The sequence below is a fragment of the Dreissena polymorpha genome, chromosome 13 (assembly GCF_020536995.1).
Source record: "Dreissena polymorpha isolate Duluth1 chromosome 13, UMN_Dpol_1.0, whole genome shotgun sequence".
NCBI classification, from domain to species: Eukaryota; Metazoa; Mollusca; class Bivalvia; order Myida; family Dreissenidae; genus Dreissena; species Dreissena polymorpha.
Window position 1 is genome coordinate 64,729,755 of NC_068367.1, and position 24,838 is coordinate 64,754,592.

General features: G+C 35.1%; 1 protein-coding gene across 1 annotated transcript; it reads left to right on the forward strand.

The window, feature by feature from the left end:
* The first annotated feature begins 20 nt into the window (after window positions 1–20).
* LOC127855266 (S-phase kinase-associated protein 2-like) lies at window positions 21–21,089 on the forward strand. The gene is made up of 12 exons (XM_052390715.1): window positions 21–147; window positions 621–876; window positions 2,021–2,204; window positions 4,385–4,493; window positions 8,722–8,836; window positions 9,823–9,872; window positions 10,525–10,659; window positions 11,341–11,439; window positions 12,167–12,294; window positions 14,431–14,593; window positions 15,498–17,063; window positions 18,170–21,089. The coding sequence occupies exons 1-11, from the start codon at window positions 47–49 to the stop codon at window positions 15,691–15,693; spliced, it is 1,536 nt and encodes a 511-aa protein (XP_052246675.1). The 5' UTR covers window positions 21–46; the 3' UTR covers window positions 15,694–17,063; window positions 18,170–21,089.
* Window positions 21,090–24,838: the final 3,749 nt, after the last annotated feature.

A 24,838-nucleotide genomic window follows, 5' to 3' on the forward strand; every position in this document is an offset into this window, starting at 1 on the left:
CGTCATCGAGGTGTTCCGAATCGCACGCAACAACTACTTCCGGGTCATGCATGGGCGCAAAACTTACCTTTCAAAAATGCCGAAAAAGCGCTTCCAAAGAAACCCTTCAAGCGACGATCATAAAGAAAATATACTGTTAAAATCAAGGTATTATGTCAATGGAAAATAGTTTTAGAATTTTCTCCAATATGATAGTTGCCCATCGTGTTTTAAACTTACTTATGTGGTATTAAAATGAGTGAAATTTGAGGACTGTTCCGTTCAGTTGTAAGAGCCTAAAGAGGAACTGAATTTTAGTCTAAAACAAAATAATACGCAATTCATGCATAAAAATGACCCTAGAGAAAATCGTATTAAATTACATTGTTTCCATTAATCATTGTTATGTATTTTTATATGAGAATCGTTAATAAAACTGCTGTCTGTTACAATGGCTCATTTTTCGCTTTTGATAAAGTTTTATTCCCCAAAGTTTTATTCCCCATTCACCTGGATCATTAACATCAGTTCAGAACGAAATTGTTTATTTGGAACAAAAATAACTAAAATCGTTGTAATAGCACTTATTTATTTGAAATTAATCCAAGTTTGTAATCATATTGAAACAATTATGTTTTCAGGAAACGTAAGGCATCAAGTCCACTTGAAGACATTGATATCAACATTCCAGAGTCCAGCAGCAATCACATAAAGAACTCAACATGGGACATCGACTCTGCTCTTACCAAAAAGATCCTCCATGATATGGGCGCTGAGGTCCTATCACAGACCAGCACAGATAGTTGCGGCAGCTCCGAGACAACCCCTGCCATCACTGCGTACACCGAGAACAGCCAGAGCAGCTGTTCAAGTTTTAATTTGCCTCCTGTACCAGGGGTGTGTGATTTTTTTTTTAACTGAGTACATCTAATTCACAGTGCTCCAGCTAGGCCTACATGGAAGGGCCCCTTGCCCTGTCCTTTCAAAGCCTCGCCCTACCCTTCTGAGGCCATGCCCTGCCCTTTTATTTATTAAAAAAAAAATTAAATATTAAAATTTATAAATCTCTTATTACATTGTAACAATTATTAAAAACATAAACATTACTATGCATTCCAGATATGCCTGCACTCTCTAAAGTGCCCTTTTGACAAAATACTGCATGTAGAAAGTGCCCTTTTGACAAAATAGCCCCCATGCCCTTTTTAAATCCTAGCTGGAGCACAGAGTTCTATTTACAAATTATTTAAAGAAATAAAATCAAGATTTATATATGACTAATCACATAGTTTAATATTTTAGTCTATTCAAGACAGTATTTTTTTTCCTAATTGGGAAAAGTACTGGTACCATACCAATTGGAAAAAAATGGCGCTAAAAACCCTGATTAGGAAAAATTGCATTCTTGAATCTTCAGATTGGGAAAAACAGGTCTCTTATTGCATGGTATAACTTGCACAGACTTGTACAAATATTCATTTACATGCATTTTGCTGTAAATGTTCAGTTTCAGCGCTCATTTTATTTGTTCAAATGCGGATAATGCACTTTTAGAACAAATTTGACTTAATTTCCCTTTGTGGAACTTTTAATATGGCAGTTTAGAATTGTGTAGTGTTTCCTCCATTGAGAAAGTACCTTTAATGGGTACTTCATAAACTTTAAAAAAGGAAAAAAAAACTCTGCAAGATATCTGTCGGTGTCAAAATAAAACATACCTTATTTAACTTGTATTTATATCTTCTCCATGAAATGTTTCTTTAAATTGTTAAAAAATAATAATTTATTACTAGTTTAACATTTAAGAATTTATTAAGGTAAAAGAATAACTGATCATATGCATTAGGAAATTTACCATAAATGTGAACTACAGCACTTTAAAACATTAGAAAATGATTTATCGTGGGCAATTAATTAGAGACTTATGGACTTGTAATGTTTTAGATGATATTTGATATGGAGCATTCAGCAATTACCATTTATACTAACACAAATCTTTAGTTTGTTTTGGAATTTATAATGGAAGGGCATTATTTTTTAGGCACCTAGAATTTTACTACCCAATCAGAGAGACAATGTGACCTCAGGCAGCGATGATTCAGAAAGCAGCTTAGATGATAAAATCACACCCTCATTCAAATCATTTCATTCACATCCAGAACATCATTTAAAATTGTATATAAATAGACCAGCTAAACGACAAAGGACCGATCCATTTGCATTTGGTAAGTGTAACTGATGACCACTGATTGTAGTTTTTGTTTTACTGCTATATAATTAAGTTTATGTAAGGTTGAAAATTGTATGGCTGATTGATAAGCAATGGTTGATTTATTTGATCTTGTACTCAGTAACAAAATGTCAAAGATAAGTTTTCAAAACACAAAGCATGAGGCTGATAAATTGTACACTGTAAATCCAATATAATTTATTTCATTTTTTTGTATTTCGCTTGTTGAATCATTGTAAGTAATTAAAGATGTGAACAGCATGTTGAGGAGTGATTTTTGTGTTACCATTACACAAACGTTTATTTATTTTTCTAATCATGATGTAAAGAGGGTATTTCTCAAACAAAATCAGGAATTTCCTCGGGATTGTGTTAAGAAAAAAATAGCAAAGACCAGCGGTTGAAAACGGCTTAAATTCACTCAATTGGTCATTTTGGGCTCGGGCACTACTTTAAAGAACCTCGGGTACTTTCAAGTTTACTTCAGTGTACCTTGGGTACAGAACATATACTAAAATGTACCCAGGAATACTAACGTTTATTTGGTTGTCTGCTCATTTTTAAAAACAATTCATTTTAATGTACATATTCTTTGAAATGGCATCTATATAATTGAACCTCGTACTCAAAAAAGCATGTTGAGGCAGGTTTTGTTTTAAAGGGGCCTTTTCACGGTTTTTGGCATGATTTGAAATAAGTCATTAAATGCTTAATATTGATAAATGTAAACATTGGATCTTAAAAGCTTCAGTAAAAAATCAAGAATAAAATTTAAAAAGGGGGGAAAAAGTAGCCGCAGCTGGACTTGAACCGGTGACCCCAGGAGTCCTGGAGTAACCTGGAATAAAAACGCATTAGACTGCTCGGCTGTTCTGCCAAGCATACTTAGTTGAAGTATTTTATGCATTATATGAGCAATCTTTGTAGTTTCACAAAATTTAACGACAACAGAACTCTCCAAATTATTCAATCGTTTCGCGTTGCAACACTATATAATTTTTAGTTTTTTAAATCGTCAAAAGATGCATATATTGCAGTGTTCTGCCGTGAATCTTTACTGTTGGGGACAGGGACCCATTAGGGTTTAAAAAGTGGGGACAAAAAGGAAAAATCTGGGGACACCGTAATATATTTGTAGCAGAATTAAATTTCTGAAACTAATCACCTTTTACTTGCACACTTAAATTTGCTTGATTTCTTCGTACTGTGAGCCAGTCCACAGGATGTAACATTCTAATTCAAACTTGAACATTTTTTAAACTTTAAAAACTGTCAAACAATTGTCAACATATTTATGAAACTTTGAACAGATTTATGGTCATTGGACTCAGCATTGCGTGTCAAAGTCCTTGTTCGATATTAAGAATTACCGATAGTAAAGGCATTCTCTTTTTTGTGCTTTATGCACAAACTGCATGTCATTTTGTTAATGTCAAACAGTGCCAAAGACAATTTTCAAAGACAATTTGCTTGGAATGTACATTTAGGGGCAGACTTTTTTGTAATTGCTAAACAATGTTGGAATCAATGGGTTTTTATTCTTAATTTCTATTCGCCCGCGGGCCCATATACGGAAAACGGGTGGGGACAAATCTTTTATTTTTGCGCCAATGACACAAGGGCGCATCCACGGCAGAACACTGTATTGGCTATATTTGACCATGGTTAATGTTCGGTTATACTGTTTCCTCACAAATATCATAACTAAAAAAGAAAATTTGCGAATCTGAAACAACTTTTTTCAATTTTGTCAATTTACCAAACCGTGAAAAGATCCCTTTAAGATAATTTAATTTAAAGTATTTTGTAGCGAATTTTATGCCATCGGATTTTGGCGGGGATAACACTCAGGGTACAGTCTAATATTTGCTTGGTATGATTAAGTATATTTTCCATATCCGTTGTGTGTACATTATAGTATACTTAAAATTACTTGTGGTGCTTTGAAGTAGTACCTGAGTTGACAATGACCAATAGACCGTTATGTTCTTTTATTTGATGTGTCAATTTATAAATTGCTACATTACTTCAGAGCTTATATGTGCATAAATGATAATATTTAAACGTTGAGGCAGATGGGTATGTCTGATTTCGAAATTCTGGCACATGGGGTATCTATGTACTTAAAATCCTTGGGGAATGGCCTGTAATCAAATTGTGTTACTGTAATTTCAGATCACTTTGGCGTGCTATCAGATGAGATGGTGCTAGGTATATTCAGTTGGTTGCCAAAGTTTGTGCTCGCAAAATGTGCTAGAGTGTGCAAGAAGTGGAGCAGATTAGTGTAAGTTGCATTTGCAATTGTGTGAATATTAAAGAATATTTTTACTTATTATTTTTACTTTGTGTAATAACTGAACCATTTAGACTGTGAAAAGCACAGGGCCTATAAACATGGTGTTATAGCAAAAAAAATCAATTGTCCCAGACAGACTTTTCATATACTTAAACTATCTCTTTACAAACACTGAACCTGTTCGGACTGTTCCTTTTAATAGTTTTATGCCCCCGGATCGAAAGATCTCGGGTATATTGTTTTTGGCCTGTCTGTCTGTCTAATTTCTGATTGGTAAGCGGCTGTCAGTCAGTCAGCCATTGTATGTGTGTGTCACAAAACTTTAACCTTGGTTTAACTTTTATAACTTTTGCAATATTGAAGATAGCAACTTCATATTTGGCATGCTTGTGTATCACATGGAGCTGCACATTTTGAGTGGTGAAAAGTCAAGGTCAAGGTCATCCTTCAAGGTCAAAGGTCAAATATTGTATTTTTCATTCCTAAAACTTTAACCTTCGTTAAAGTTTGGTCATAACTTTTTGAATATTGAAGATTGCAACTTGATATTTGGCATGCATGTGTATCTCATGGAGCTGCACATTTTGATTGGCTAATGGTCAAGGTCATCGTTCAAGGTCAAGCATATGGCTTCAAAGCGGCGCAATAGGGGGACTTGTGTTTCTGACAAACACATCTCTTGTTGTATTTGGAAATTAGGCAGTTTTTCAGATAAAATTAAATTAAAACACAAACATTTTTCCCATGACAATTTATCTTGTATTTAATTAATTGATAAAATCATAGATGAAATGGTTACTTAATTAGTTATTTTCTTCAGTCACTGTGATTTGTCCGTGGTCAGTTGTATTTGCAAGTGTCTTAGTTACATATTAATGTAAATACATAATGATTAGAAAACAATGTTTGAATAAACTGTCTTTATTAATATTTTGGAAACACAAATAAATGTACAGTGTAAATTATTTTGACACAACTTACACGTTACTGTCTGTCGTTAGTCTAATTTGCATAATGTGACTGGTGCATAATAAGGAATTAGTTGGAATAAATTGCCAATTTAAATTCATTTAAAAATGCGCATATGCAATAAAAATCAAAGAGAAATAACCAACTGCTTTACAGTGACTTATTGTGCGCAAAGGGGATAAAATATAGCGTTAAGAAAATAAAGTATTTGCATTGTTATTGTTATGCGTTTATCATATCGCCATGAAACATTGCCCGGTCTTTTATTGATTTATTTCTGATTGGTAAGCGGCTGGATATGACGTCATGAGCAGTAACTGACGAAACCTCTTCGCTACTTTCTGAAAACAGTACAATCTATGAATGTTGCTAATGTCCGCCATCTTGCAATTTTAAATTATCTATTGGCAAAGTAAAGAACTGCAATATCATATTTTAATGCAGTATGTCAACCAAATTATATATTGATTGTATTTGCTAGGTTACTGGTTACTGGTTTTCATTTTATGCAGTCATACGATATGCATATTTTACTTCATGTGCAAAAGACATATCTCGACATGTTTTCAGACAGTCATTTTCGGATATGTATGGTTTGTTGATTTTAATTATTTTCGACGTTCTTTATAACATTTTTATAGAATGATAAATACACATGCGGTGTTACCGATGGTCTGATTGACAATATTTTGCAATGTACCAGAAATCGCACCTAGAAAGACTAAAAAAAGAAAAATACTCTAGGGCTCTGCCCTATATTCCCTATATCCTACATCCTCAGTCTCTAGGCTTAAAGCGGGTATATACGATTTTTTATATGTGTTTAATTGTAATATATTGATAAAATATGTTACAATAACACAAAATAGGCAAGAAAAATTATACATTAAAGCCGAATTTCATAAAATGCAGCAAAGACAAATTAGCGCCCCGAGCCGATAGTGACGTACATATTTTCCTACAATAACCGAAGCATTCATCTTTGTATTATAAACCGTTAAACTACAAGGGGTGCTCCAGAAGTTCATGGATTTTCGCTATAACTTATTAGTTTGCTGGTAAAAGTCAATGAAATTTACATATTATACAAACCAATTATCATGGACTTTATATATAAGCTAAAAATGCATGAATTCCATAAAGCGTGTTTGAAACGCGTTGCCATAGAGACCTCAGTAACAACATGCGGCGCACGCATGTATTTTATTATAAGTATGACCGTTATGGAATTAAAATTTGGTTTAAATGTCGTTGATAAACAGAATTTACGGCAAATTTCACGTTACAGCGCCTAAGTCCTCCTTACAGCCCAGATTTTGCCCCTATGGACTTCCGCGTCATCCCGGAAGTTAAATCACAGTTGCGCGGTATTCGCTTTGCAAGTAAACAGGAACTTACAGTTGCAGCAAAGCGAATCGTGTCGTCTTTTGACGCTGACTGGTATAGAGACACTTTTGACAAGTGGATTTCCCAACACATAAAGTGCATTCGCGTTGGAGGTGATTATGTGGAAAAGATTTGACAGTTGTTAAATTCATAACGTCATTGACGTTGAGCAGAAACGTTACACGTGCGTTGGTGTGCGCATTGTGCACATGTTTAAATCTCATATATATATTTATTGTTTTATGTATTTCCATGATATTTGGAGAGTATATTTGGAAAGGACGAAATATTCTTAACATGCTATTTGTTTGTCCATTTATGTTACCAAATGAAAGTTAAAGCGAAAATCCATGAACTTCTGGAACACCCCTCGTAAGTTTAGATGCACATCCTACATGTATGGTATACATGCTGGCGAATTCGGCTGTACAGCCGTTTTCAATTTCAGAATTAAATATCTGGCTTATTTCGCATTTTTCGACACATGTTCTTCTTAACTTTTATTTTAATTTATATTGAAATATATATATAATAAGTTTTTTACACAGTTTATATAAATTCATAAATATTTGACAAAATCGTATATACCCGCTTTAAGTATTAATTACATATGAATGAAATGTGTATTTTGGCCAAATAAAACACATGTTTTACAGTTCTAAGGAGAGCAATATCTCTATAACATCATGGCAGTTTAAATAAAATGTTTAGTTGGTGTTTCAGCATATTTTATTATAGATATATGTTTATTATCCTATCCCCACGCTTTTTGAAAAGCATGGGGACATTGTGGTTATCTCCGCCTTCTGTCCGTCCGTCCTGGCCACTATCTCCTACACTATAAGCACTAGAACCTTGAAACTTACACACATGGTAGCTATGAGCATATGTGCAACCCTGCACTATTTGGAATTTTGATCTGACCCCTGGGTCAAAAGTTATGGGGGTTGGGGTGGGGATTGGGCAAGGTCAGAGATTTGCACTCATTTTTTGTTATTTTACATTAACTTCTTCGTTTCTACACCCATTTACTTCAAATTGATACTGAACATCTCTTATGACAATACGGTCAATCCCAACTATGCATGGCCCCATTACCAACCCTGGGGCGCCCCCGCCCACATAGACCACGCCCACCCAAAATTGCCTTTTACTATAACTTCTTCATTTCTACACTGATTTACTTCAAATTGATACTAAACATCTCTTATGACAATACGGTCAATCTCAATTATGCATGGCCCCATTATCAACCCTGGGGCGCCCTCGCCCACGTAGACCACGCCCACCCAAAATTGCCTTTTATTATAAATTCTTCATTTCTACACTGACTAACTTCAAATTGATACTGAACATATCTTATGACAATACGGTCAATCTCAACTATGCATGGCCCCATTATCAACCCTGGGGCGCCCCCTGGGTTAAACATGCGCCGTGGGGATACGCGTCAGCCTCTGCCGCGCCATTTCTAGTTAATTGTGAAACATTAATATAAAAGTACCTTTACGCGTTTAATCAAAGGTCGGCTCACTTCTCCCTAATAAAATTTGAAGGAGAAGTCACTTTTCCCTAAAATTTTGGGCTAGGATGATTCTTGGAATAGTTTTATTTCTGTCAGTCTGTCAGTATGTCACACACTTTTAATGGCTATATCTAAGAAACTATACAATATATAAATATGAAACTTCATGAATGTATATTTATTTATCAATGAGGAGAGTCCCTTGCATTAAACAATTAACATTGTTTTATTATATCATACAACAAGGGATTTGCACGGAGCCAAAAAAAAAAATTTGCGGGAATGTCAATTCAGCGATTAACACATTCATAAATGAGTTTATGTGTTGTTAAATAGGCTAGATGAGTCTTTATGGAAGAGGATAGACCTGTCTACGAAGACTCTGGCCCCGGGGGTGCTGGGACATGTGCTTAACAGGGGTGTGTGGGCGTTACGAATGGCAAAGTCTGAGGTAGGCATAGTAGGAATGTATTAATGGTTTTATGCAGATGTGTGTCATAAACATTGCAGATTATTTGGTCATATTAGATAACGCATGATAGAACTATTTCCTTTATTTGTACATTAAACAGTTATATGCATAATTTGTACACTAAATAGTTTGGTTATAGAAAAGTTTAATTGAAGACAACAATTGTTGCAAAAATCCAGTTTAGGCAGAAAGTGTTGTACCTGGTTACCCTGATTACAGGCTAATCTGGGACGACACTTTAGACACGTGCATTAAACCCCCTTTTCGCAGAGAGAGGCTAATATAATCTTGTCAACCAGGTCACATGAGATTGTATGCACTTGTTAAAAGGTTGTAGTTGACAATATTTGATCAACAATCCTTGTTAATTGCAAACCAATGGTTACGTGGAATGTTGCAAATCAGGGGCTAATCATGACACAAACTGGACATTATTGTCCCCTACTGGTTTCACCGGAGGGGACTTATGGTTTGCACTGCTTCTGTCGGTCTGTCTGTCCGTCACACTTTTCTGGATCCTGCGATAACTTTAAAAGTTCTTCATATTTTTTCATGAAACTTGAAACATGGATAGATGGCAATATTGACATTATGCACGTCATTTCATTTTGTTCCTACGTCAAAAATTCGGGTTGCTATGGCAACAAATAGACTAGAAATACTGCTGAAAATGGTGGTTTTCTGGATCCTGAGATAACTTTAAAAGTTCTTAATATTTTTTCATGAAACTTGCGACATGGATAGATGGCAATATGGACATTATGCACGTCTTTTCATTTTGTTCCTACGTCAAAAATTGTGGTTGCTATGGCAACCAAAAAAAATAATATACAATTCTGAGAATGGTGGAATTACCGACAATGGTGGCGCCGGTAGGGGACATTATTGCTTGACAATAGCCTTGTTTGAATATTTGTTGCCTTCCCTATTGAATAATAAATAGTTTTGTTGTTTGTACCTTTCAGATTGAAGGCCCGATATTCACTGGTCCATCTAGTCCAATAAAAATTACAAGGTTAGTAAAACAAAGGGGTCCTGGTTTTCTGACAAGGGTATGATTATTTGATATGGTCCTTTGTTTAATACCTGTTACATGTACTATGTTTACTGAGAATGGAATTGCCTAAGACATCCCATGGGAAAGACGTCGGACATCTGACATATCAGATAAAATTTACTGAGGTCTAGTAAAATTTCAGAAAATTTTGGACCTTTTAATATGGAAAACTTTGGTTAAAAATAAATCCAAAATTAAAAATATGTGTAAGAAAAATACAGACTGGTTTATATTTATTTTTCAGAGATAGATTATTTAACTTTTATTTGAAACAGATTTGACCAAAGAGTCGTACTGGCTATCTTTGCTGGTGATGTAAAAATCTCCAAGCATTATTTTTAGAATCCAATATTGCACCTTGTTTCTAAGTTGGATTACAAAATTACAGCTCCCGCTAAGAAAATTTGTTGCGAGTAATCTCAAGATATAAAGCAAATATTTATAAGAAATAAATGCTAATCACTTTCTTGATGATTAGTTGATGAAGTTAGCAACATTTTAAAATTTAACAAAAGTTATTAAGGATACAAAATAGCAGACTACATGCACATTCCTTAAGTCCAGTTTTCGCAGAACAGGTCTCTTGATAACTGAGGTACCGCACTTTCAGACTCAGCAAGCTTCAGTACCTGGACCTCAGTATGGCAGGGGCAAGTCCAGAGGTGCTGGAGGAAATATTCTCCGTATGTAGAGACCTGCGCAAAATTAGCCTGGAGAACCTTGAAGTGAACGACCGAATATGCAGGTTTTTAAATTATAATGCCCCCGGATTGAATGATCGGGGCATATTGTTTTTGGCCTGTCTGTCTGTCATTCTGTCCCAAAACTTTATCCTTGGTTAAAGTTTTGCGATAACTTTTGCAATATTGAAGATAGCAACTTGATATTTGGCATGTATGTGTATCTCATGAAGCTGCACATTTTGAGTGGTGAAAGTTCATGGTCATTCTTCAAGGTCAAAAGTAAAAAAAAATACAATCCAAGAGAAGTAATAAGCTTTTAAAGGGAGATGATTTGTAAACCTGCCAAATGATCTGTTGAAATTTTATTTCAAAGCGGCGCAATAGGGGTCTTTGTGTTTCTGACAAACACATCTCTTGTTTGTTATTAAAATGCAGGCAATGCTAAAAGTGGTGATGGATAAAAATATTTTTGATAACAAATTTAGTCACATTGTTTTATTGCCTTGCAAAATCCAAATGGTGGCACTTGTGGAATTTTAATTTGTAAAGAGTTAAATATATTGTATTTCAAAAGTGGAAAAAAATTAGAATTTTTGTTTTGTAAAAAAAAGCCAAAAGATTATTGACATGAGTAACTTCAGGAAAGCTTCGCAAGTATAAAATTGTAAATGTAAATACTATTGTAAGTACATTTTAATTTCTGTTATGGCTTATCACCATTAAGAAAGAAAATCCTGTTTCAGCCACATTGGTGAGAATAAAGAATTGGAAGCGCTCAACATGGCTATGTGTCAGGGAGTGACAGCTTTTGGTCTAGTGCCTTTGTTATCCCATTGCAGGAAGTAAGTGTGCTGTGTCTGTGTCTAGTTAAGCAATGATTAGTAACATTTTTAGGGATTAAGAATATATTTATCATGGCAAGGATACTGTCAGCACAGAGGAGATTGCAGAAACGCTACTCTACTTGGTCCTAATTGTGCATGTGAATGTTCAATGGAATACTGAAGGACTTCGAAACAAAATCACAATCATAGATTCAACAATTTATAATCACAGTGTAACTTCTTGTTCTTTGATATGATTACCTCAATTTCCTGAACAAAATAGTTGTACAAATAGTTTGTTATGAATATGATGCTAAATTTGTTTGAAAAAGTGTTTTGTAAATCCAGTTTGGCCCAGGAAATTAGGGTAATAACTTCCTATGAGGTGTTCACAATATCACCTCCCTGACAATATGAACCTCGTTCTCAGAAATCTCGGCTTCATGCATGTGTAGACAGTGTCGTTCCAATCTCACCTTCATGCATGTGTAGACAGTGTCGTTCCAGTTTAGCCTGCACAGCCTGCACATGATAATCAGGGATGACACTCTCCACTTTTAATGAAATTTTCATTTAAAAGAAGTCCTTTCTTAATGAAAATCCAGTTTAAGGAAGAAAGTTTTGTTCCTGATTAGCCTGTGCGGACAGCACGGGCTTATCTGGAACGACACTTTTCGCACATGCGTTTAACCCGATTTCCATAGAAGGAGACCATAATACACATTTTCTGTTGTTGCAATGCCAGGCTAGAGTCCCTACACATGGGCTGGACCAACCTGCATCGTCACAGCGTGGTTTACCTGTGTCTGTGTGCCCCGCCCTCTCTCAGGCATCTCAACATCAGTGGCTGCAGGGAGAACATCACTGACGAAGGTAGGCAAGGAACACAATGTAGGCACTGGACCCTGGACAGTACAGCTTATTGTTTGGCCCAACAGAATTTATTTATTAATTTGAACAAGAGCTTTGCTCTTGTGGTGTAAGGAATTAGAACTATGCCCTGAAATTGGAAACTATAGAGTCCATGTACTAAGTGGGAAAAACATCTATTGTTTGATATATATCAATTGTGAACAATTTGGGATAAAACATACATAAACCAGTACATTCCATTCCAAAATCCATTTTTAGCTCAACTATTATATATGAAATATATATAGTGGAGCTATCCTACTCACCCCGGCATCAGCGTTCCGTTCCGTGCCGTTAGTGTGCAAATGTTAAAGTTTTCGTACTACCCCAATTATTTTCATTGTCCCTTGACATATTGCTTTCATATTTTGCATACTTGTTTACATACATGACCCCAACCAATAAACAAGAGCAGAAAACTCTTTATCAAGCATTTTGTCATAGGTATGGCCCCTTTTCCACTTAGAATATGCAGCAAATGTTAAAGTTTTCGTTCTACCCCATTTATTTTCATTGTCCCTTGACATATTGCTTTTATATTTTGCATACTTGTTTTCCAACATCACCCCAACCTATAAACAAGAGCAGACAACTATATCAAGCATTTTGTCATAATTATTGCCCCTTTTATACTAGAATATGCATATTATTGATAATTCTATGTTAAAGTTTGCGTACTACCCCAAGTATTTCCTATATCCTTTGACATATTGCTTTTATATGTTGCATACCTGCTAACCAACATGACCCCAACCTATAAACAAGAGCAGACCACTGTATCAAGCATTTTGACATAATTATGGCCCCTTTTACACTTAGATAATTGAACATTTTGCTTAAATTGCCATAACTTATTTATTTATGATCACATTTTATTATTACTTTGCCAAAACAACACTTACCTAAATACCACAATGGATTCCACCCAAACAATACCCCACGCCCCTACCCGGAATCCCTCCTCCCCCCCAACCTCCCCCCCCCCCCAATTTTAATTTTTATTTTTTAAACATCATCTATTAAATTACCAAACCCCACATTATACCCCCTCTCACCCCCACCCCGCCCATTTTTTTTTTAAAGATCATCTAATAAATTACCACACCCACATTATACCCCCCTCTCACCCCCCCTACCCCCCCAAACAAAATATTTTTTTTCCTTTTATTATTTTTGAAAGATCGTCTAATAAATTATTGAATATGAACAATTTCCCCATGATGGCTTAGGTTATACTGTCAAGCACTCGAATAGTCGAGCACGCTGTCCTCTGACAGCTCTTGTTTAATTTGGACTTGAGAAATAAATGTTGTTAACCAGAAAATATTATTTGTCTTGCATAATTTACAAATGAACATTATCGCTATCTCTCTGATAATGCTTTGTATACTCTTAACAAATTTTGTGTGTGAACATTTGTCCATTAACTTATTATATTTTCTTACAACCAAAAATTTTAACAAACAATGTAGCACTTTATGGTGTGTGACAATTTGCCATTTGACTTTATACTTTTATCATTTTATTCCCCCCCCCACACACACAAAGTGTGTGTCCCAAAACTTTAACCATGGTTAAAGTTTTGTAATAACTTGCATTATTGAAGATAGCAACTTGATATTTGGCATGCATGTGTATCTCATGGAGCTGCACATTTTGAGTGGTGAAAGGTCAAGGTCATCCTTCACGGTCAAGGTCAAATATATGGCTTCAAAGCGGCGCAGTAGGGGGCATTGTGTTTCTGACAAACACATCTCTTGTTTTCCATGCAAAAATTCTAACTTAAAAGCACTTGTAAATAAGTTTTTTTGAGCATCTTATGAAAAATCCTGAGATGACATTTTGATAACCTAAAGCAATTACCATGACATTAAAGAAGCGCACCTGATAACAAAATACTGGTGCAAATAAAAACTTTCAAAATAAGGGATAATTATTTTGAAAAGGTGGCCATAGGTTTGTACATCAAGTTTTCCAACCTATGACTGTTACATCTGTAAGATTTTTTTTGTTTGGAAAGTGGCCAGTGTAAAAACTGACTTAGTTGTGTACATCACATGAAGTTTAACAACATTTTATTATCCTTACATTTTCCAGAGGTACAGCAGCTGTGTAAAACTTGTCCTAACCTTAGAGAGCTTGACCTCAGTGACTCCACAGCCCTCACAAATGAGTCAGTGATCTGCATTATGACCCATCTAGATTGCCTGGAACATCTGTCACTTAGTCGCTGCTACCACATTTCTCCCGGAGTCATTCCGTAAGTTGCTGTTAGTTTTTTACCCTGAAAAACTGACTCACATATTTATTATTTCTAATTGTCTTAAAAAAAGTACATGACATCCAAAAAAGTTGTATGATTGTATATACCATAATAAAAAGTATTTTTGCATTTATCATGTTGAAAGTGCAGTGTTTTTGTGACATGTTTTCAGTCACTAACAGGTCTTGTTTGCCCCTTTGAAAATGTTAAAATTGTTCTTTCTTATTTGAACAGACTAACTCTATGGCGTTAAACACACATGGTAACTTTATCCTAACCTTTACTATAGATTAAGTTTCATTTGCTGATAATGATTAAAATTACCTTTACACACCACTGACATGAATTTAATTCCATATTTCTTATTGGGTTTAATTGCCGGGTCATCATTAAGAACCCATTGCTGAATTACTTAACAGTTTTAATTCATTAGAAAACCTGTTTTTTTCAGGAACTCGTATTGATTATTAAGCATAGGAGCCTTATAGACCCCTAACCAAATTTCTAACATTTATATGAAAATCACTTGTTTCAAATGTTAATAATTAACCTGTACTTGTTTAATTTAATATTATTTGTTGTTGATTGAAGTTTAACCCTTTTCCCCATTAGAAGCAAAGTGAAAATGGCTTTTGCAACCAGCATAAAACCAGAACAGCCTGCAAGTAACTCGCAGCCTGTTCAGGTTTTATGCTGTTTGCTGCTCATCAGTAACTAAGGGTTGGAAATGTAACCTTTAAAACTTGAATTTAGTAAGAAAGGTATTTCATGAAATGTAACTTTCTATGGGACTCCAAATGTGTCAAAATACGTATCTAAGTGGCAAAGGGTTAACCATTCTTTGTTCAAGGCTTATTTATTTGTTTATTTACAATTGAGTATAATGTCTCTTGTTTTCTAGGGATTTAAATGACATGGTGAGTCTCCAAGCAGTAAACGTGTTTGGTATGTTGAGGGAGGGACCCTTGGAAGTCCTCAAGTCCAATATGCCTCGTATTGAGGTCAACAGGTTTCAGTTCTCTGAAGTCGCCCGCCCAACGACGGGCATTCGACGGACTAGCATTTGGGGAATAAGAGTGCGAGATAACGCTGTGTAGTTTGTGTGAGATTGGGGTGAATTAACAAAAAATCTGAAGGCTTTCACACACACAAACAATTGAAATAAAGTTGTATCATCAAAAAGTTATTTCCTTCTTGATAGACATTTTGCAAACATGGAATTGTTAAAATGCTAAATCATTTTTAATTAATATTGGGAAAGAAAGTTTACTGCAATTGAATAGTTTTAACAATTTTTTTTTAATCAGCTTAAAGCTATCATAGATGTTAATGTTCTTTTGCTCAAGTGTATTTTACATACATGTAAATGTACAGGTTTGTTTGCAAGTGCAAGTGAATATACTGATATGTGCTTTAAACATTTATTTTACTTTCATGTATGATGATTTTATCAATTAAATATGGATGTATGTATATAGAAAGTGCACACTCACAAATAAATATGAGTGATTAATATAGGTAGGAAGAATATTTGCTTAATCTATAACATGGAATATATGTAGCTACGTGAAAAATATTGATATTTATCTGAAATATTTTACTTCTTCCATAAATTATATCATTTCATAGAATGTTTCCTGTGTCTGATGAATGAACTTTTATGTTTCAAGCCAATATGTACTCAAGTTATCTCCCTTCGCTCATTATTCAATGGAGTTTTATGCATATTTTTGATATATTATCATGATCTCATGGTGGTAATAATTAATTGAATTATCTTTGAATCATTACATGATAAGCATTAAGAATCATATTAAAGCAATTTTTTGTTCAAAGTATACACAAGTAATTTATCATCATGCATAAATGATTGTATGTTTCTCCATTTGGAATTTCAGTTTCATATGTCAGCTTTTGGTATTTGAGTTATAATATGCATGTTTTTGATGTAAAATATGGGGAAAAAAGAAAGAGTTTTGTTTAAGTCATGAAACATCTAAAATTCTTATATTAGTAAATACAGAAATGAAAGTCAACTAAGTCCATTTGCTGTGTTAGAACTTTTGTTTAATGTACATTATTGATGCATAGAATTGAGTTTGATAAACATCTTACAGATGTTAAAAAAATTTCCCTTCAAATTGAATTATGTAAAATTTCATCAACGAAAAAATCTGATTAGATCTATAATATAAGCTGCGACCCAGGAAAACTTTGCTTAATGCATTCACTGAAACTATCGTCCCATTAAACTATGTAGTCCGCACAGTCAAATCAGGGGCAACATGTTTTGCCCAGCCTGGATTTTTATTAAGAAGAGACTTCCTGTCCCTGATTAGGCTGTGAAGACTGCATCCAGATTAGGCTGTGAAGACTGCACCCAGATTAGGCTGTGAAGACTGCACCCAGATTAGGCTGTGAAGACTGCACCCAGATTAGGCTGTGAAGACTGCATCCAGATTAGGCTGTGAAGACTGCACCCAGATTAGGCTGTGAAGACTGCACCCAGATTAGGCTGTGAAGACTGCACCCAGATTAGGCTGTGAAGACTGCACCCAGATTAGGCTGTGAAGACTGCATCCAGATTAGGCTGTGAAGACTGCACCCAGATTAGGCTGTGAAGACTGCACCCAGATTAGGCTGTGAAGACTGCACCCTGATTAGGCTGTGAAGACTGCATCCAGATTAGGCTGTGAAGACTGCACCCAGATTAGGCTGTGAAGACTGCATCCAGATTAGGCTGTGAAGACTGCACCCAGATTAGGCTGTGAAGACTGCACCCAGATTAGGCTGTGAAGACTGCACCCAGATTAGGCTGTGAAGACTGCACCCAGATTAGGCTGTGAAGACTGCACCCAGATTAGGCTGTGAAGACTGCACCCAGATTAGGCTGTGAAGACTGCACCCAGATTAGGCTGTGAAGACTGCACCCAGATTAGGCTGTGAAGACTGCACCCAGATTAGGCTGTGAAGACTGCATCCAGATTAGGCTGTGAAGACTGCACCCAGATTAGGCTGTGAAGACAGCACCCAGATTAGGCTGTGAAGACTGCACCCAGATTAGGCTGTGAAGACTGCACCCAGATTAGGCTGTGAAGACTGCACCCACATTAGGCTGTGAAGACTGCACCCAGATTAGGCTGTGAAGACTGCACCCAGATTAGGCTGTGAAGACTGCACCCTGATTAGGCTGTGAAGACTGCACCCAGATTAGGCTGTGAAGACTGCACCCAGATTAGGCTGTGAAGACTGCACCCAGATTAGGCTGTGAAGACTGCACCCAGATTAGGCTGTGAAGACTGCACCCAGATTAGGCTGTGAAGACTGCACCCAGATTAGGCTGTGAAGACTGCACCCAGATTAGGCTGTGAAGACTGCACCCAGATTAGGCTGTGAAGACTGCACCCAGATTAGGCTGTGAAGACTGCACCCTGATTAGGCTGTGAAGACTGCACCCAGATTAGGCTGTGAAGACTGCACCCAGATTAGGCTGTGAAGACTGCACCCAGATTAGGCTGTGAAGACTGCACCCAGATTAGGCTGAGAAGACTTCCTGTCCCTGATTAGGCTGAGAAGACTTCCTGTCCCTGATTAGGCTGTGAAGACTGCACCCTGATTAGGCTGTGAAGACTGCACCCTGATTAGGCTGTGAAGACTGCACCCTGATTTCCCATAATGCAGTTTATTTATATTTAATTTTTGGATGCCAATATCATGTCAATCATGTGTCGTTTCCTATTAGTGTGTTCATAACCAATTAGATTTATGTAATTATTATAATTATGTTCAGCTTATTTTTTTATGTTCATTGACCACTGTTCTTTGTTATAATGTCTTTCCTCCCACCACATGTGTTCAGCTGTTGTTAATTTAGTTCTTGATGAATGCATTTGTATCATGTTGTGTAAAATATTATAGGATTATTGTTTAACAGGTTTCAAACGTAGTTGAAAATCCTGGTTATTTGATTCATGTATGGCAGTAGGGTAGCATCAAACTGATGATGTTTGGTCTGTAATTTTCATTTTGCACTTGCCAAACTTGTGCTTGAATGGATTTATTGCACTGATTTTTTTTTTGTAGCTTGCGCAAACACCTAGCTTTGATTGTGTTTGTGTAAGTTGGGTTCAAAAGACCAACAACGAACAGATGGTTACTGGCAAAAAACTTACGATTGGTTTGACCAATTTTGCTGAAACTTGTTGTATATCTTGTTTTCATTGAGATTTACTTAGGATTGAATTTTCAGCATGTCATAATATGTAAAGGTCAATGTCACTCTTACTAAAAATATTTGTGTCTTGTTCTGAGAAAACTTGGCATAATGCATGTGTGTAAAGTGTCATCCTAGATTAGCCTGTGCAGTCCGCACAGGCTAATCAGGGACGACACTTTCCGCTCAAGACACATATAATGGATTTCCGGTGAATGACTAGTTTGAAATTGAATGGAGATATTTACATGTACTTGTAAACATGGCCTCAGCATCATATTGAGATGAATTGTACATAATACATATTTTTGTAGCATATATCAAGCAAAAAGTGTGTTTCCTCTCATCTAATGTGTTCAACACCAATTAGAATTGTATTATTTGATACTGTATGTTCATAATATGAGTCATGTTCTGAGAAAACTGGGCATAATGCATGTGCAAAAAGTGCCGCCCAGATTAGCCTGTGCAGTCTGCACAGGCTAATCAGGGATGACACTTTTAGCTTTTATGACATATTTGGTTTAAATGAAGTCTCTTAGCAAAAATCCAATTTAGGAGAAATGTCTTCCCTGATTAGCCTGTGCAGACAACACTTTACGCACATTCATTAAGCCCAGTTTTCTCAGAATGCGCCTAATATTTTCTGAAAATCAAGCGTGCTTACAGGGTCCTTAGTCATAATTTCCTCCCCACCCCATGTGTTCAGCATCTGTTAGACTATTATTATATTAATGTATGTTTATTATAATTTTTGTAACATGTAGTTTAAAGACCTAGGGTCTTTGTTATTATTATAATGTCTTTCTTCCCACCAAATGTGTTCAGCATTCTTTAGATTTAGTTTTTGTCACAAAATATGTTAATCAGTATAAATTTATGTTTTGTAACTGAATAGTGTGAAACTTGTAAATGTGTGAAGAATAGTGTAGATCAGTAGTCAATATGAAATAGAAAAAGATGGCATTCAAACGTACTGGTACATAAAAACGTGTCATTCATAGTTTTATTTATGTATCTAGCGAGTATGGCACCGTTAAGTATTGAATGTTTGCAGTGCACATTTGTTTATGGGAACAAGAGTATCAAAAGAGAGAACATGAATTCTGTTGAAGGTTAAAAATAAAAATATTTGAGGACTTATCCTGTTTAAAACATAAATATAAGTTTTTTCCAAAAAAGCTGATATTTTTAAACTTGATGTTGGTATGATAGCAGCTCACTAATTTTTTTGAGATTTCAGAACTTCGAATTGTCCAAATTACATAGATATAGAAGTATTTGGTCTAAAGTTAAACTAAATCATTCTTTAATATTGCAATATTTCAGCAAATGCAGTATAACTGGTTATTTTGAGTTTGTAATAAAATAAACTATTTAGAATCTAATGTCTTAAAATAGATGTTCAAAGGAAACGATATCTGTAGTGTTTACCCAGTAGAGCATAGGGGCATGACAAGTAAGTTCCATGATATCATGCCAGAAAATGAAGATAAATTTATTCAACTATTATACGTTTTATTAAGTCCTAACCGATAGTTATTTTTAATTTGCAGACTGAATCCTTTGGACTAGATTAGAAATGATCTCAAAAACAACTAGTGTAAAGGCTGCATGGTACTTTATCATATGTAAGAAGTTTCAAGTATTGGATGTGTGATAGTCTATTTGAAGAGAAGTTTTAAACATATTTTGTATAACTTTCAGGAAACAAAGTTGTTACAGAAGGGGGTATACTAGTTTTAGGTTGTCTGTCGTTGTCTGGCACGTTTCCGTGCTCAAGCAGAACAGTGCCAGTACTACATGTTTTTCAATCAGCAAATGTTTTGACAAAATAAATATAAGTTTGCATTTTTATGTATTTTATGATTATATGTCATTTTAATTATAAAACATATACAATTTATCAAATATTGGACAAGAGTTTCTGAACAGCCGTTTTGCTTCTTTTCAGTATCAATGCTGTGATTAAGTGAACTGTATTTTATTGTTTGGTCACCTTACAAAGTTTTAATACAAAAGTTTAAAATGTTTAAACTGCAATAAATATGTCAACTTAGAACTGATAAAAACTATTAATATTTGTACAAGTGAAACAAATCCGCATGTGTGCCATAAATCCTAATGTAAAAAATGTTTGATCTGCTATTACCTGGTTTTACCACAAACTCAGTTTTAACTGTTGATGTTTAAAGTTGTATTAACTTCAAGAAGAAGTTTATTTAATCAGTGTTTTGATGAAAAAATATGTTGAAACAATAAATTATTTTTTAATAGCCACTTGGTGGTTTGTTGTTTGTCTGAATTGAAATTTCAAAGTTTAGTGTCTTCACAAAAAATTAAGCTATTCTAATTGCCATGGTTAGTGTGATGCTGTTAATTTTAAGTGTGCAAAAAGTGTTTATGTTCAAGAAACACACGTGTTCATATCACACTTTTGCATGTGTCTGAACAAGGTCCCTAGGATAAAGGTATCTAAATCAAGGTTAAAATTAAGAAATTAGTGGATATTGTTTTTCCAATCTTTATATACGTAAATAGGCATATGCTTGTGATTTTTGCAATCTTATTGCAATCTTGCCCAATTTCTCTTGCCTCATAAGGTATTGCTGCAAGTGTGATGAAACTTAACAATCATGTATCAAATTGTGCTTCAGGTCATTTTCATACAGATTTTAGTGATACAACTGGAGTTTTTTTTCATACCTTCCATCCCATGTCTAGCTTAACATGTACTCGCGTAACTTGGTTTTACATGCAAACAGTGTGCAAGTGCACATCTCTAGTAACTGCAGATTTATGTGGATCACTAATTGAAAGTATACAATGCATTGAAAACAGAACAGCCAGGATGACCAAGTGGCTAGCGCTTTTCAATCCTAAGGACACTGGTTCATGTCCAGCTGGAAAAAAACTTGGATTTTCTGTCTTAAATTCCATTTTATTCATTCTAGAGGAGCTCCACAGTTTGGTGGTCAAAATCTTGACACTTCAGGCATTTACTGACACACTTAAAAAAAATAGCCCAATCTCTGAACCAGTCTTTTTAAGGTAATAAGACTACACTTACTTGCACTGTATTTAGTTGCATCATCTTGTTTTCTTTGCGAGACGTCATCTTACAATTATTTTGATTGACATATACCTCGCCCACAGAGGCAAAGTGAAAAATGCTATATGCAAACAGCATAAAACCAGAACAGACTGCGAGTAACTCACAGTCTGTTCGGGATTTATGCTGTTTGCTGTTCATCAGTATCTAAGGGTTGGAAATCAAACCTTAAAAACTTGAATCTAGTAAGAATGGTCATTAATTAAATTTAACTTTTTATGGGACTACAAATGTGTAAAAATACATATCTATGCGTAAAATACGTATCTAAGTGGTAAAGGTTTCTACTGACAAATATGGAAAAATACACATTCAACACCTGAAATTAATGAAAACGAGTGATAATATAAACATTTTTATCTCGGGGGCCCCCACACCCACACCCCCACCACCCGTCCAGTGGGACAAAATGGTGATAGAAATGGTCCTGCTGCTTATGAAGAATGTACACATGTATTGAAGAATAACAATTACACAACATTTTCACCAAGAATGTTGATAGGAAATGCAATGGCCAATAGTTCCAGGGTGTGAGTTATAACACTTGGCCCATCTTTTCTGAAACTGTGCCTTATTTTAGATACTAATAAAAAGACTACAGAGATAGTTGAAGTATATACTGAAAATATGGAAACTTACAAACTTTTTTCAAGTTATATATACCAGTCGTGATTTGTTAATCAATATATTAACTAATAATTGTAAAAAAATACGTTTTTTTAGAACTTTTCATTTTTAGCTCACCTGAGCACAACGTGCTCGTGGTGAGCTTTTGTGATCGCCTTTTGTCCGTCGTGCGACGTGTGTTGTCAACATTTTGCCCTGTGAACACTCTAGAGACCACATTTATTGTCCGATCTTCATGAAACTTGGTCAGAACATTTGTCCCATTGATACCTCGACTGAGTTCGAAACTGGGTCATGCTGGGTCAAAAACTAGGTCACTAGGTAAAAAAAAAGAAAAACGTGAACACTGTAGAAGTGACATTTGATACCCAATCTTCATGTAACTTTGTCAAAATGTTTGTCTAAATGATATGTTGGTTGAGTTCAAAAATGGTTCCGGTCCGTTGAAAAACATGGCCGCCAGGGACGGGGCAGTATTCCTTATATGGCTATAGAGAAACCTTGTGAACACTCTAGAAGTCACAATTTGTACCCAATTATCATTTGAGAGAACTCTTTCTTCATTAACATACTAGTATGCTCAAGATACTCTCCCTTGACGGATCCACATTTCTGCTAAAATAAACTGGGTTTTATTGTTTAATACAATAAACCACATTAATGATTATCAAAGATTTGTGTTTTAAAATGGATTTATTGATTTTTTTTATTGGAACTATAATTGCATGGAGATTCTGAAAATAGTTCATTATTGTTTATAAACAAGGCTCTCAGGGGGGTGTTAGTTTTTTTGTATGTCTACAGTTGTTTATAGTGAAACATTGTGAATACTTTTAGTCACATTTTTAGTAGTGCTGCAACAATATACCGGTTTATCGGTATATATCGCAATACGCAATCCGCATATTGTATTGCGATACGATTTTCATCATACCGGTACGAACATTTTACAAAAATTCATTCACATTTCGTCCAGAAAAGCCATTCGAAATAATGATAACAAGGTAAACAAAACAAAGCAGTGTAAAAATTGTTTTTCCATAAAAATAGCATTCTGATAGTGTTTTATACGGAGTAGCGTTGTTACATCGGAGCATTCGTTCGATGCTTTTGAACAGATTATCGTTGAATTAATTGCGCACAGCTGTAAATGTTTTGTTCGATTCTGAATGAGCATTATTAAATTTGTATTCCGAATTTCGGAATTACGCTTCCAAATTTTAATGCTAATGCGACAATAAAAAATTCTAGCGTCAAATAAAAAGTGCTTTATCCTTTGTCTCAATAAAAAGCGCGCGAAAATTATACAGACATGTAGAACGTGGCAAAGAAAGTATGGGTGTATTTTGTGTTGTATAAAAACGGGAACTTCACATCAGGTGAATTACGAGTGTTCAGTGGAAAAAAATGCCCCGGTTGGACGTTATTTCATCACATCTTTAAATAGTAACGAATGCCAAAATGTATTCGATACTTAAGAAAATTTGCCAATGTTTGTGTTTCTTGTTATTCTTGAGCACATTTATAGTAAATATATACCATATTTTGCTTTAAAGCTGGAATATACGGGATTATCGGGTAATTGGCAAGTTATATTTTTGGTACAAGTTAGCAATATATTGCGATATATTGCAATACGGGTTTTTGAACTGACAATATATTGCAATACGGTTTTTGGCGTATTGTTGCAGCACTAATTTTTAGTTCAATCTGAATGACACTTGCTGAGTGCAAATGTTGTTATCATATCTTGATTTAGTTTACTCAATTAGTTTAATGATATCATCTTCAAACATGGTGACAATCTTTATGAGCATAATATTTTTTGCTCATGGTGAACTTTTGTGATCAGCTTTTGTCAATTGTCTTGTCTTCTGTTGTGCGTCATGAATATTTGCCTTGTTAACACTGTAGCAGCCACATTTATTGTCGGATCTTCATTAAACTTTGTCAGAAGATTTGTCCCAATGATATCTTCAAAGTTCAAAAATGGTTCAGGTGTGTTGAAAAACATGGCCGCCAGTCGGCCATTTGTTGTTTATTCTTCATGAAACTTGATTTACCAGGCAAATTGTATATTTTGTCTGCATGTACAGAATTCCAATTCTAAAACTTAAATCTTTACAAACAGTTGAAACAGTAAGCCCTTTCAATGCCGACATAACCTTATGTTTATTTAAAAAAAACATGAAGCAGCTTCAAATTCAGACAGAGATATGTAACATGTGTTTATATGCTTTCTTGGTCATATTGTTTTTATAGGTGGAAAAAACATCACAAAGCATTTACA

What these genes read in the sequence shown, in the direction of transcription:
- LOC127855266 (XM_052390715.1), top strand. Translation starts at nt 47, where the DNA reads ATGCATGGGCGCAAAACTTACCTTTCAAAAATGCCGAAAAAGCGCTTC. An exon ending in AATATACTGTTAAAATCAAG is followed by an intron (nt 148 to 620) that starts GTATTATGTCAA and finishes TTATGTTTTCAG; the next exon opens with GAAACGTAAGGCATCAAGTC. An exon ending in ATTTGCCTCCTGTACCAGGG is followed by an intron (nt 877 to 2,020) that starts GTGTGTGATTTT and finishes ATTATTTTTTAG; the next exon opens with GCACCTAGAATTTTACTACC.